This window comes from Rattus rattus, chromosome 4 (assembly GCF_011064425.1).
Source record: "Rattus rattus isolate New Zealand chromosome 4, Rrattus_CSIRO_v1, whole genome shotgun sequence".
Lineage (NCBI taxonomy): Eukaryota > Metazoa > Chordata > Mammalia > Rodentia > Muridae > Rattus > Rattus rattus.
Window position 1 is genome coordinate 55797180 of NC_046157.1, and position 13425 is coordinate 55810604.

General features: G+C 40.0%; 1 protein-coding gene across 6 annotated transcripts in view; it reads left to right on the plus strand.

Moving 5' to 3' along the window:
- Positions 1-13425, plus strand: part of Grik1 (glutamate ionotropic receptor kainate type subunit 1) — a 383311-nt gene that overhangs the window by 233583 nt on the left and 136303 nt on the right. For all 6 annotated transcript variants that reach the window (XM_032900471.1, XM_032900473.1, XM_032900472.1 and 3 more), the window contains exons 2-3: positions 1043-1210; positions 4709-4966. In XM_032900471.1, coding sequence (XP_032756362.1) covers positions 1043-1210; positions 4709-4966 — 426 coding nt within the window. The remainder of the gene's footprint in view (positions 1-1042; positions 1211-4708; positions 4967-13425) is intronic.

Consider the following 13425-nt stretch of genomic DNA (forward strand, 5'->3'; position numbering starts at 1 on the left):
AGAGTTAGAACCCAAGTTTGCATTGGGGTATATTCAAATGATTTTTCAAACAGAGAAAATTACCTTTAAATCTGCCCATTATGCTTTGGAACATACTGGGATAGATAGAACATGACCTCAGAATTCTGAGCTCTAAAACCTCGAAAAAATGTCTTCATTCAGAAAAAAAATCTCAGAGTGGGATTGTTTCATCCCCAGTCCATCCCTGCCCAAACCTACTACAGATAGGTCTAGAAGGTCTGCTTTTGAAAGCAAATTCATATTATCTTTAATCATGCATATATGTGTGAGTGGGATGTGTACCTGAGTGTGTGGGGGGCTACACATGAGTGTAGGGTTTGGAGTACATGTGAGTGTAGGGGTGGGGGTGGGGTGCACATGAGTGTGGAATTTGGAGTGCACATGAGTGTGGGGTTGGGGTGTGCATGAGTGGGGGGGTATGCACATGAGTGAGTGTGAGGGTTAGGGGTGCACTTGAGTGCAGGCTCCCAACAATATATCTTGTGCTCTGGACATTGGCTTTCAATCAGTTACAGGCAGTCTAGTGTGGGTTCTAGCAACTGAGCTTGGTCTCTAGAAGAGCCATACACCTGTCCATCACTGCTGAGCTATTACCTCAGCTCCTAAAAACTCTGGTTTCAATGAAGACGTTGTAATTCCAAGGCAGGAGTGCCTACTAGAATAGAGTTTAAGTTATGTCTAGGTCAAACACAGCACAACTCCCGTGAAAGTCAAAGAAAATTGCTTTCCACTGCATTATCAGCTATGCTCCCATGGTAGACAACATTTGGAATCTATCTATACCATCTAAGAGGCATTATCCACCCAGAATCAGATCCAAAACTCCATGCATCCATATGCAGAGAGAACTCTTTATTTGCATGCACCACATCTTGATAACACTCAGCCTGGCTTGTGTATCTACCCTGGTCATCCCAGCATTTATGGTTTGGGTATTTTGTTTGCAGTCTACAGTTTTCTTTTAAAGCAGTGCTGTGGCATCCTGTCTAACATTTCTCACGCATCTCTTTTGCCTCTGCAGGAGGGATTTTTGAAACTGTGGAAAATGAACCTGTTAATGTTGAAGAATTAGCTTTCAAGTTTGCAGTCACCAGTATTAACCGAAACCGAACCTTGATGCCCAATACCACATTAACCTATGACATCCAGAGAATTAATCTTTTTGATAGTTTTGAAGCCTCCCGAAGAGGTAACTATTTTCCTACTTTACCAAGCTCCTTTGGGTAATAAGTCTGATGCATGGGTAACCTTTGCCCTTGTTCACCTTTCTTCAAAGTGGGTTGCTTAGTGCATGTAAGAATTCCTGGTCCCCAATATCACTGATCAATTCGATCTGAACTCATCTGATGGACACTGCCTAGCCCTGTTTTCTGGGCCTTTCTGCTTAGCTTGCCCTTCAATGCCCTCTACTCTATGATTAACTGATTCAGCTGTGAATGGAAAATGTCAGGCTTGATCTGTTTTTTCCTTCCTGAAGCTGAGATACCACCATGAAATTGTACAGTGTGGTCAAATAAAACTTTGTGGAATGTCACATCCACTAAGCATGGGGAAGTAACTGGGATATACACAAGTCAAACCCAGGATCACAAAAGGCTCCAACAAACTGCTGGGCTTATCTAACATCAACTCATTTTCTTGTTGCTATTGTTTTTTCACTTTTCTGCAAAACCATAAAAATATGAAGATTAAATCTGTGAACAAATCACGATTTTCTTTTTTTCTTCTGAACAGAAGAAAAGTAATCAAATAGTAATTAAATTTATACATAGCCAGCAAGCTTTATCAGGTGGACTGATTCTTATGGAACAGCAGGGCTGGTTTAGATATTCACCAGGAACCTCCAGAACAATTTTCTAATGATTTCATATACCTGAAGCACGGCCTCTAGCAAAGACATCGCCTACACACAGCATAAAGATTTTGAGAAAGCAAAGGTTTTGCCTGTCAAGAATTCTTTTCCTTCCAGAACAGCCTGTGCCTTTTGCAGACCCACAAACCATACATGATCAACTCCATGTTTCTGATGATTTCCAAGTAACTTCATGTGTAAGGGGTTAACAGAAATGATCTTAGATCAAAGAATATATGTTTGCCTGATACACTTGTCTACAGGTATTAGTAATACAAAATAAAAAGGCTTTCTTTATCAAGTAAAGATTAATTCAATAATGCTCCCACATATAACATAATTTTAGTATAATGACCCTGCTTTTCTTAGGATAGAAGTCTGGGCATGATGGTATGTGACTAAAACCCCGGCACTAAAGACTTGGAGATGAATGTGAGACCAACCTGGACCACATAGCATGACTCAGCCTCAAAACAAAAAAACCAAAAAAAAAAAAAAAAAAAAAAAAACAAAAAAAAAAATCTAAAAAAACAAAAACAAAATAAAAAAAAAAAAAAACCAAAAAAAACCATTTATCTAGCATTTTAAAGCTTATTAAGCATCCTTGTATATGCACTGTCTGAATTAGTCTCTGTCGCTCTCTAACTGGCTTTATCATCTCTTAGATTGTTGAACAACACAACAGAAAGCTAAGACAAAGACATTTGATAGGGATACTTCAACTCCCCCCACCATACACATAATGAAGGCTCTCTTGTGATCTGAAGACCAACCATACTTGTAAATTAAACACACCAACAAACAGATTTCTAAAGGATTGATTTTCTGTCAAGAAACATTAGCATCCTAGAGTCATGACACATTAAGAGGAATCTCAATTCTCTTGTGTGGGATAAGTCAACAATTTGCATATTTCCATGCTCACATTTTTCTGGCTAATGAACACATGTGCAGAAGTAAACTTGGGAGGACAGTGACAACTGACACCTTCAGCACATTGCAGAAAGCTCTTTATCTCTATAGCTAGTTCAGACAACTGGCACCAAGCAATCGAGGGTCAGAAGTTGTCCTTAAAAATAATTGTCAACATCAGCTACCCCATAGATGGCCACAACATGGCTGTCAAAATTTTACTCTACATTCTCTCTAAATTAAGCCAAGAAATTTAAAGAAACATATGGTACTCACATAATTATAAAATCCCTAACGTAAATTCATTTATAGAAGCCTATTTGTTTAATTTAGGTATTCAATTATTTTCATTTGACAACACTCAAATTCATTTTTTAAAAAAATTACAATTTAAATTTGAAAGATGCACATAAACCTGTATTTAATACCCACTTACATGCAATTAATAGACACTGTTCTTCATGGTAACAGAGCATAGGCGAGTCTTTCTGGATGAGAATTTGGTTAATGTGTAGCAAATAATTTAAAAATATCAAGATATTTTTTGTAGTAGATGGTGAACTCTCCCACCTAGAATCTATATCAAAGAAGTAATTTAAGATACAGAGAAAAATAGGAATATTTAATACTACTTATCATAGTTAAAAATTAAAAGAAGCTTAAATATTTAAATGTATAAGAATGTGCTTGATAAATGACACCATTCCTGCCTAGTGATTTGTTTTTCAACAGTGGAAATATGCTCTTGAGTTTGCAACACCTTAGTTTGCAAGTTGTACTTTTCATTCAATAAAGGCACCAAGGTATAATACTGTACTCGACTAGCAAACCTAGCCTTCTGCAATATCATCAGGCATTATTCCAAGTTAATGGGCTTGATATAGATGATAGAGTCTTTGGTCTTCCCTACATTGTAAATATTCTAATTTCTCATAATGGATACTTTTGTTCCTAAAACAACAAAAAGGTTAGGAATAAGATTTTAAATGTATACATTAACTATGATTGGCTGATAATTGTAGGAGAAAGAGGCCTGACCTTGACCTAGAGTCCTCAAGTTCTGGTTCAACTCTGTTACTCTCCAGTGGCCATGATTAGGTCCATTGTGTATGAAATGAGTGGGTTAGACCAAGTGTCTTCCAAAGATCCATTTAGGTCAAGCCATTCCAGTGTAACTAATTAGGTATCCTTCCTGCTTATATGCACTCTACAAATATTTCAATAATCTGAAGGTCCTACCTGAGTAACTCACTTTTATTTGCAGGGAGTTGGCCGTATGATTTATTGCTGATTGGCTATACATTTACACTTATCAGTATTCTACCACCTAAAGACTATTGGAAAGAAAAGACAGCAAAGATGACAATGTGTGATGGCAACTATGAGGAATTTTCTAATAGTTAAATAAAAAAAAATCAAATAAGCAAAACAATGGCAGAGAACTCCTATCCGAGCTTCAGAAAGATGGAAGTCAAAGCATTTTAGTCACCTTCTCTGTCCATACTAATCTCTCCATTGTCACCCTGCCATATGACAGAACTTAATTCATAGGACATTCATTTGACAAATGGTTCACTAGTTAGCTCACACAGTGCTCATGGGACCAAGGAAAGTATTTAGCCTTCATCTGGTTGGAGGTAATGAACCGAGACAAGTAACTCATTTTTATTTGCAGGGAGTTGGCCTTAGGATTTATTGTTGATTGGCTGTCCATTTACACTTACCAGTGTTTTACTCTCTAAAGATTATTGGAAGCTGGAAAGAAATGATAGCAGCAAACAGATGGGAATTATAGAGGGTTCTCTGACAGTTAAGTATAGAAACTGTGTAAGGAAGACATGAATTCATAGAACTCTCTTGCTCTCACCCTTTCCCTGCCTTCCCTCCCTCCTAATCCTTTCCCTTGTCTTTGGATATTACCAGCATGCGACCAGCTGGCTCTCGGGGTGGCCGCACTCTTCGGCCCTTCCCACAGCTCCTCCGTCAGTGCTGTACAGTCTATTTGCAATGCTCTGGAAGTTCCACACATTCAGACTCGCTGGAAACACCCTTCCGTGGACAGCAGAGACCTATTTTATATCAACCTCTACCCGGACTATGCGGCTATCAGCAGGGCGGTCCTGGATTTGGTCCTCTATTACAACTGGAAAACAGTGACGGTGGTGTATGAAGACAGCACAGGTATGGGACACACACACACACACACACACACACACACACACACACACACACATGCAACTGGGCTTGCTTACTCTGCCCACTGTGAAATTCAATAGATGGTGCATACAGAAACACTCTCTCTCATAAGCTAACTGAGAGTTCTGAAGGAATTTGGGAATGCCTTATATAGCTAATTCAACAAATCTAATTTCATTTAAAAAAAATAATACATCATCTTACCGATATACACTGTGATCTCATTAAAGTGCTAATGGTGGGATTCCGTTAGTGCAACTCTACTGAGAGTGTGATCCCAATTACAGTGGCCTATTCAAGTGTCTAACAAAAGTAGTTATTCTGCCTATAAAAAGTTACCACAATCAGACAAGCAGACATCTAGTTAGACATTATGCCACTAAAGTGATACATTCCTTGGGGAAGGGATCGTGAGTCACAGGGGTAAGCCCATAACAGAATTTGAGAGCTCTAGTGATGGCTACAGGTAGAACTCTGGCTATAGCTCATCCCATTTGCCACTTTACCCAACAGTCATAAACTGTTTGAAAGCAAATCAATGGGCTTTGGTTGTTCTAGCCACCTGTTGCAGACTGGAAGATGGACGTTCAGCATTTCATTGTCAATAGATACCATCTCTGAACTTCACCCATTTGAACTTAGCTTTGCTGGCACTTTCCTTATTATCTCTGCTCACATTTTAGAGCGCAAGCTCCCTTGTGAGCATGTATGGGATATGTGTTGTGTGTGTGTGCACGTGCGTGTACGTGTACGTGTGTATGTGTGTTGGCTGCCATCTGTCTTCTTCAACTATTCTCCTCTTTTGTCTTGAGCCAGGGTCTCTCACTGAACCCTTTGATTCAGCAAGGCTGCTTAGTCAATGAGCTCCAGCGATCCTCCTGTCTCCATTCCTACCCCTCAAGTGGCTTTTTTTTTTTAAGCTGGGTTCTAGAAATCTCAGCAAATGTCTCCACCCATGCTCGGCAGACCATTTGCCAACTAAGGTATCTTCCAAGCCCTGACTCTCTTACCATCTCCCTTCTTTTGCTTAACTGGAGTCAGTGAATCTTCATCTACAGATTAAAGTTGAACATTTACACTGATGTATTTCTTCTACTGTCTATATCCCCCAAGGTTTTTCTGAGTATTCTTTCACAGCCTGACCCCTCCTTGTGCTGAGTGTGTTATGTCAAAATATTAACAAACACAGTTGTGTCTTTCCTCCATGTCAGAATTTATTGAAAATTCATAAGATGTAGGCAGCATTTTCATTAGCAGCAAGTTGCCAGAGAATCCCCTTTTCGTTGATATTTATGGCTGAGGCAAGCATGGGGTGTTGTTGTTGTTGTTGTTGTTGTCGTTTATTCTAATCTTGATTAGTAATGTTAATTCTCAATTATGAACTGTACATGAGTCAATCAGTCTCCATTTGAATATATGTAATTTATAGCATGACCATAAAGGCTTTAAAAAGCAAGGAATGGCAAGGAATGTCACAGAGGATTGAGAGGACAAAGTAGAGGACCTGGTAGAATGTTTCCAGGGAAGGTCTCTCAGGGCAAAGCAGTCTGAAACAAACAACAACAAAACCAAAACACAACCTGCTTCTGCAGAATGGAGTAACTTAGGGCCGGACACAAACTGATCTCAACACTCAGATGGTAAAGTCATTCATTGTCCATGACCACATTCAATGGTTACCTCTCTCAAGCTCCCTAGGAGCACCAAGAAGAGAGAAGGGGGTTGGAAATTGAAGCATTAGACAGTGATATGTTTGCAATGGCACAAGGCATTCCTATGTACTGAATTTCTAGCTTTGCTTAGAATGTGCTTCCTGTGATAGACCAGGCACATAGAAAAGAGTTCAATAATTTCATGAACAAAGACCAATACCATTGACCATCTGACCTTTCCCCAAGAACTTAGCATAGCTCCTTTCTTCATATGCTTGCTTCCTAATAAGACTAATGAAACTGGCACTGAGAATTAGCAAAAGGAGGCTCTTCCAAGCATTTTCGCACTTTGTCATTTTTCACTGCCTTTTCCAGCAAGCATTAGCTCATGCTGTTCCCTAGAAAATGGCTACCATACATCCTCTACTCAGCATTAAACTCTGGCTCCGTTTGCACTTCAGATAAAGGTGACTATTATGATCAAAAGTGCCCGTTTATGTGTCTTCCTAGGCCTCATCTCATTTTAGAAACAAGCGGAAGCCCTGGGTGATTAGACATATAACTCATAAATACAATACGCTAAGCAGTTCCTACGGGGAAGGGCTGTGTTTTTCGTTTCACCTGCTTGATGTACAGGGTGACAGCCCGTTACAAAGTAAACCCCACAAAGTATATTTAAAGAGCCTTCAGGTAAAACATAGTGAAGTGCAAGTGCAGTTAGATTGTTCCACGTTGCTGTGTTTGGTAAGTGGTACTGCAGGCTCATAAAATCAAACTAGCTCTCACTTTAGAGAGCTTGCCTTGGTATAATCACTCAAGCGCTCTACATTTCCAGCAAAGCAAAACCATCTAAAAGGAAAATAAATTACAGAAACACCCGTGCTTAAGAACAAGTTCAAACAATGATATGGGCATTATAGATTTTTAAGGTATATGCAGAAAAAAATGAATTATACAATAATGGATATCCTAACTACCTCTAAACACCCAGGAACCCATTCAGAGTAGCAGCCCCTTTGCGCAGCAAAAACATCAGCGCATCATCTTTTTTATCCGTGTTGACTATAGAGTGACCTTTTTCTCCTTGGTAGGCTCATCTGAGCTCAGATGCTCAATAAATACTTGTTGAAATGAGTATCCCAAATGACTCTGTATGTTACCCATTAAGTTAGAGATGATTCATGTTAAAATGACTTTGCCCAACATTAAAAATGTAAATGAATAATCAATTGAACCATTAAATTGGAACCTGGAGGGTAGGCAGATCAACTGTGATCAATAAAAGCAGACATTCAGTGACTCTGACTGGGTTTAATACTGCCCGACTCAGGGTTCTCCAGTGTCGTAATTATCAAGCCATAAACAGGAGAAAACAGCAAACCTGAAGGGAAAGAAAGGACTTAGGTGTGCTCAGCACCCACCTCTACAGCAGAATTAAGTACCCATTAAAGAGCACTTTACTGGGATTTGTTTAGTAGGAGTTTGTTAAATAGCCTGAAGCCAGCACAGATGTCGTGGGACAAAATGCCCCATTACTCCCATTGAAGTCAATGGGAGCAGCATGCAAGTCTCTAAGGACAAAATTCAATTGACTCAATGCTTACAGGCAGAGGTCCTCTACAAGTTAGAGTATCAAGGGCTCCAGAGCGGTGGTGGAAAGAGTGGAGTTTTGGCACGCGCTATCTCCTCCCTGCCTCATTCCCAGGTGTTCACATCACTCACTTGCCTCCAAGTCTCACATGCTAGAATGATTTGAGACATCCTGAGAACTCGCTGCTCATAGGACCTCTCTCTGGTTCATTAGACCCCTGTGGAAGCCTGGCTTCTTTCCCTTAGCACACAGCAGAAAGCTGAGAATCTGGGTACCAAATGCAGCATGAAGTCTATTCAGCACTTTCTGCTTTCTCAAGACCCAGTTCTGCCAGATGTAGCCTCTGCCAGTTTTGTAGAACACGGGGCCAGCAAACTTGTTACCTAAACAGTAAATACACAGCACGATATTGTGGTCATATGATCTTGGACACAACTACTTTGCTAAGTGTTCATATATAATATGTAGATAAATAGGCATGGTATATGACAGTAAAACTTTATTCATAAATACTTATTTATATATATGCTTGGCAAGACTTGACCCTGGGCCTCTAGTTCACCCCAATATCAAATATAAAGATGCACAAGAAAGGAGGGGGAGAAAGATAGGAAGGGGAAAGAGAAGGGGGGGTAAACACATGTAAAGGCTGAGCCTTAGCCAGACCTGTGAAGCTGGATTGTTGCTCTTTCGCAGTTTTCTGTTTGTGGAGTCCATCTCCATCAATCTTCCTCATCCTCTGCATTGTTCCTGGTGGCTTTTTAGCTTGCTTGACAAATTTTCTTCAGTGTAGGGCAAAAGTGACAGACACCTTTCCTTATCCATCATAAGAATCACAACTAACAACCATAATATATAAAAGTAACTATAACAGAAAAAAATTGGGACGACAAAGGAATAGCAGATTTACTTAACCATACTTTCACATGATACCAAGATCCTTTAGAAAAAATGCTAAAAGACACAGGGAACCCTGGGCTTTATTTTATATATGCTTACATAATGAATGCATGTATGTATGTATAAATGTATGTTTGCATGCATGCATATATGTGTGTTACAGGGGCACTGAACACAGCAGGCAACTATTCTACCACTAAGCTATGTTCCCATCCTTGAAGCTCTGTCTATTTTTATACTTAATATGAATGAAGAATGGACACCTGTGCAGAAATGTGACCAAAATGGATGATGTAATAGTGATAGAAATCAGAAGGGCCAGCTACAGAACCAACTTTCTGAAGTGAATGAACTGTCAGAAGTAATCATGCTTGCATTTTTACAGTAAATTCTGAGCCTATGTCCATTAGAGTGCCTTTAGTATATCGAACACCACTAATTTTACTTGGTAGTGGCCATTGATAACCACAGTCTTCTGTTGCAATCTCAATCTCTAATATTATCTCTTAGATTACATTCCCCTTCACCTAAATACTAGTGATTGTCGTGGAGAGGCTTTAAAGCCTGCAGGGCTTGAAGAGGCCTTGCTGATAGAGATGCCAAGAGGACCATTACTGGGATTAGATGTTACAGAACTAAGCCACACAGCCTTAAACATGCGTGGAGATGTTCTAAAATTTAGGGCTGGGTCCAGGGAAATGGAGACTCTGAGGAGCTGTTTTTTAAGCAAAGACTTGCAGTAAACCGAAGCCCTGGGCAGATAATTGAGGGCTCACCACCTGTTAATACTGCTACATATGCATCATGTGGTCTTACGAGGGGGTGGTGGGTATCACTGCACTGAAGGATTAAATGTCTCTTCTTCTATATGAGCTTGAAGGAGGGCCTCTGTATTCCACTTGTTGGTAAGTGTGCTAAGGGCCCTGTCCTGACCATTTTTATAGATGATTTTAAAAGACCAATGCATCTATGTGTTCCTGATTTAATATTAATTTGGTAAAGTCATAAATGGTGATGTTGCCTCTGAGGAAACACCTTAACATCAGTCTGTCTCCTGGTTCATGCTGGATTGTTGGTGGTTTATTCATACAAGCAAGGCACAGAGGCATTCCACACCAACATTTACACTCACTGTGGTTGCAATCTGCTGTATTACAATAATGGAATCACTCAGGGCATAGCACAGACTGAAAATTACTATTCTGTATGACATGGAGGAACATGGATCAGGGCACAGCCTGGTCTTCCACCCAGGTCTTCTTGCGACCCCTGTGTTGTGTTCCTTTGTCTTAGCATAAGTGAGAGAACTTTCTGGACTGACTCTTCAAGGGTCAAAGGAAAGAATGAGTGTCTCAGGGTTGCCTTGATGAAAATGTACACTGACTTTGGGGGAGGGAAGAGGGAAGGGGAGAGGAGAGGAGAGAGAGGAGAGGAGAGGAGAGGAGAGGAGAGGAGAGAGAGGGAGGGGGGGAGGGAGGGAGGAGAGAGAGAGAGAGAGAGAGAGAGAGAGAGAGAGAGAGAGAGAGTTGGAGGACAAGATGGTGGTAGAAATGTAGAAAATCCTTGCTCCTGAAACCTTCCAACCTCTTCCCATTCAAGGAACTTGGGGCTAAATGGTGTTACACTGTGTCATGTCATGGGTCTGAGCTCCAACACTGTTAATAGACACTAATGACTAAAACTGTTGCTGCTTCCTTTAAAACGATGACATTGTAAGAATGATTTTTTTTTACAAAGAAACATGAACTTGGAGTCCAGAGAGGGTGGGATTTCCGTGTTCCATTACACTTGGTTAGGCAAACACAGCTTCAAACAAGCAAGTGCTAAAGCCACATTTCATTGAGAAAACCACACTCGTGCCTGGGCTTTAGTCTGTGACTGACTCAAGACACCCATGTTAGAGTTGACCAGTTCCTCCTCTCAATTCCATTTAAACTTCCCTTCAGTAAATGGGATTAATACTCATATGCAGACAGATCCGGTAATGTTCCTGAGATACTGGGGAAACCAAGCAAGACAACAGAGCATTCAAACTCTTTGGTATGCTTCCTTTGACTGTGCTTTAGCTGACTGCCTTTCCCAGTGTTTGCTACAAGTTGTTTGGTTTTGTCTTTAAAAGGCAACTGTTCTTTTTGCATAATGTCTAAAATGAATACAAGTAAGAAAATATAAATATCTCTCTTCCTCTCCCTCTCTGTCTTTTTCTATCTATCTCTCTGTCTCTCTGTCTCTGTCTTTCTGTCTCTGTCTCTGTCTCTCTCTCTCTCTCTCTCTCTCTCTCACACACACACACATACACACACACACACACACACACACACACACACAAATACACAAAGTAGGCAGGGAGACAAAATGATAAAATACTCTGTTTACTCAATGATAGACACCCTTGCTATCATCATTTACTAGGAGCAAAAAATGTTCCAAACCACAAGCAAAAATATCTCTGACCTTTTGAATCCTCCAGCCTGCTTATCTAAACAAAGCACAAAAGTAAATATTTCATATATAAAAAGTAGTAAGTGTTAAGAAAAAAAAAGAGAAAACAGCTAATGATGTTTGAGAGACTGGACAGGGAGGAGATTTGTAAATCTATGTAAGGTATCTGGGTAGTACTTTATAGTAAATATTTAAGTAAAATTCCAAGCAAAGGAAAATAATCAAGCCCTGCAGATAGATACCTGGATAGAATATTCTACCAGGAACAGTTGGTGAAAAGACCTGGTGGTAAAATAACCCTCTAATGGCATCTCACTGATTAAACCATCATTAAGAATCTTCCAAACATAGAAATTAGAGAGATATTTGAGTGGGGAAAAATCCCCACTCAAATGCAAGGCTGAGAACCTCAGGTCCAAGCACCCATAAAAGGCCAAACATGGCAACATGGTGCTTCTAATCCCAGCATAGTACATGAGGGACTGGAGACAGGAGCACAATTTGGGTGTTCTGGCCACACAGCTCACTGGAGCTTCATTTAGAGATACCTCTCGAGAGAGTAAGGTCCAAAGTGATGAAGCAGGACACATGACATTTTCCTCTACTTATCATGCCTGTACACCTGCATACACACACATGCACATATTAAGCAGATAGAACACACGCAGACCACACACACACACACACACAATCTACCTACATCCAAATAAGATATAAATAACCTTCCAAATCTTAAAGAATTTTAATATATGAATAAAGCTCCTTGAGTCATTATTTTAGACTTCATTAAGCACAGTATTTAGTTCCTACCCCAAGCATATGCAGCAACAATAGATCGGTACTTTCATACAAGCTTTTCCCTAGTCTCTGGCTTGCTTTGTGCTTAGATCTTCTTTCTCCTGCCCAGTTGTCCTGACCCTTACTTAATTATATACATGTGGTCAATAAGAATGTTCAAGTATGGGATAGGAGAGGTTTAAGTGTCTGACAAAAAAGAGGATGAGACTTCAGAAGAAGGGGGTTGACTTTGGGATCTACATATCTGCATAGCAAGGCCATGCAATGAAACTTTGACTAAACCCCTATAAAGGAAAAAGGGGAGCAGCTTTAAAATGATTCACAGCACAAGTTTCTAACCAACCTATAGAATTCTTCGAAGAGCATTTCTTGCTGTTTCAAGACCTTCTTCCTTGGTCTCAGACAGTAGGGTTCTTGTCATAGAAGGGCCTTACCATGGATTCTTTACTGTCCTGTATAAGACGAGATTTAGTTTCTAATGCTAAGTAGACTACTTCTTACAGAACTCAAACTTATGTTGACCACACCCTCTTGTTCCCATCCTATGACATTATTTTTTATATTTAATAATGTTGTTCTATTTTGTCTGGATATACAGTGAGTATTTATTATGTTTTGTAGATTGTTCTACGCACTCGTAATTCACCAGTGAACCAAAATAAATAGAAAACACTGACTTCACATATTTATTTTCTATGGGAGCCTAAAAAACAACCTATTCATTCACCCTCAACAAAGTGATGTGTCTTTTTTTCAAACATGATAAACAATATGGAGGAGAAAAAAGCAGCGTAGTAGAGAAAAATCTGGAAGCTGGAGTGCAATTTTCAGTGTTTGGAACCACATTACCTTGCAATAGGGAAGTTGGAGTGAAATGTTGAGGCTGGTGAGGAGGTGAGTTATATGGTACCAGAAGGTTACTGCTAAGCTGGCTGCTAATGTTAGGGAAAGCTCATCTTATATATTATAGAGCTCGGGAAGAGGTCGGTGTGATCGGAACTGAGTTAAAGTAGCTTGGTGATAGACAAGGTCAGGGGAAAGGGATTAATGGATCCCATGGT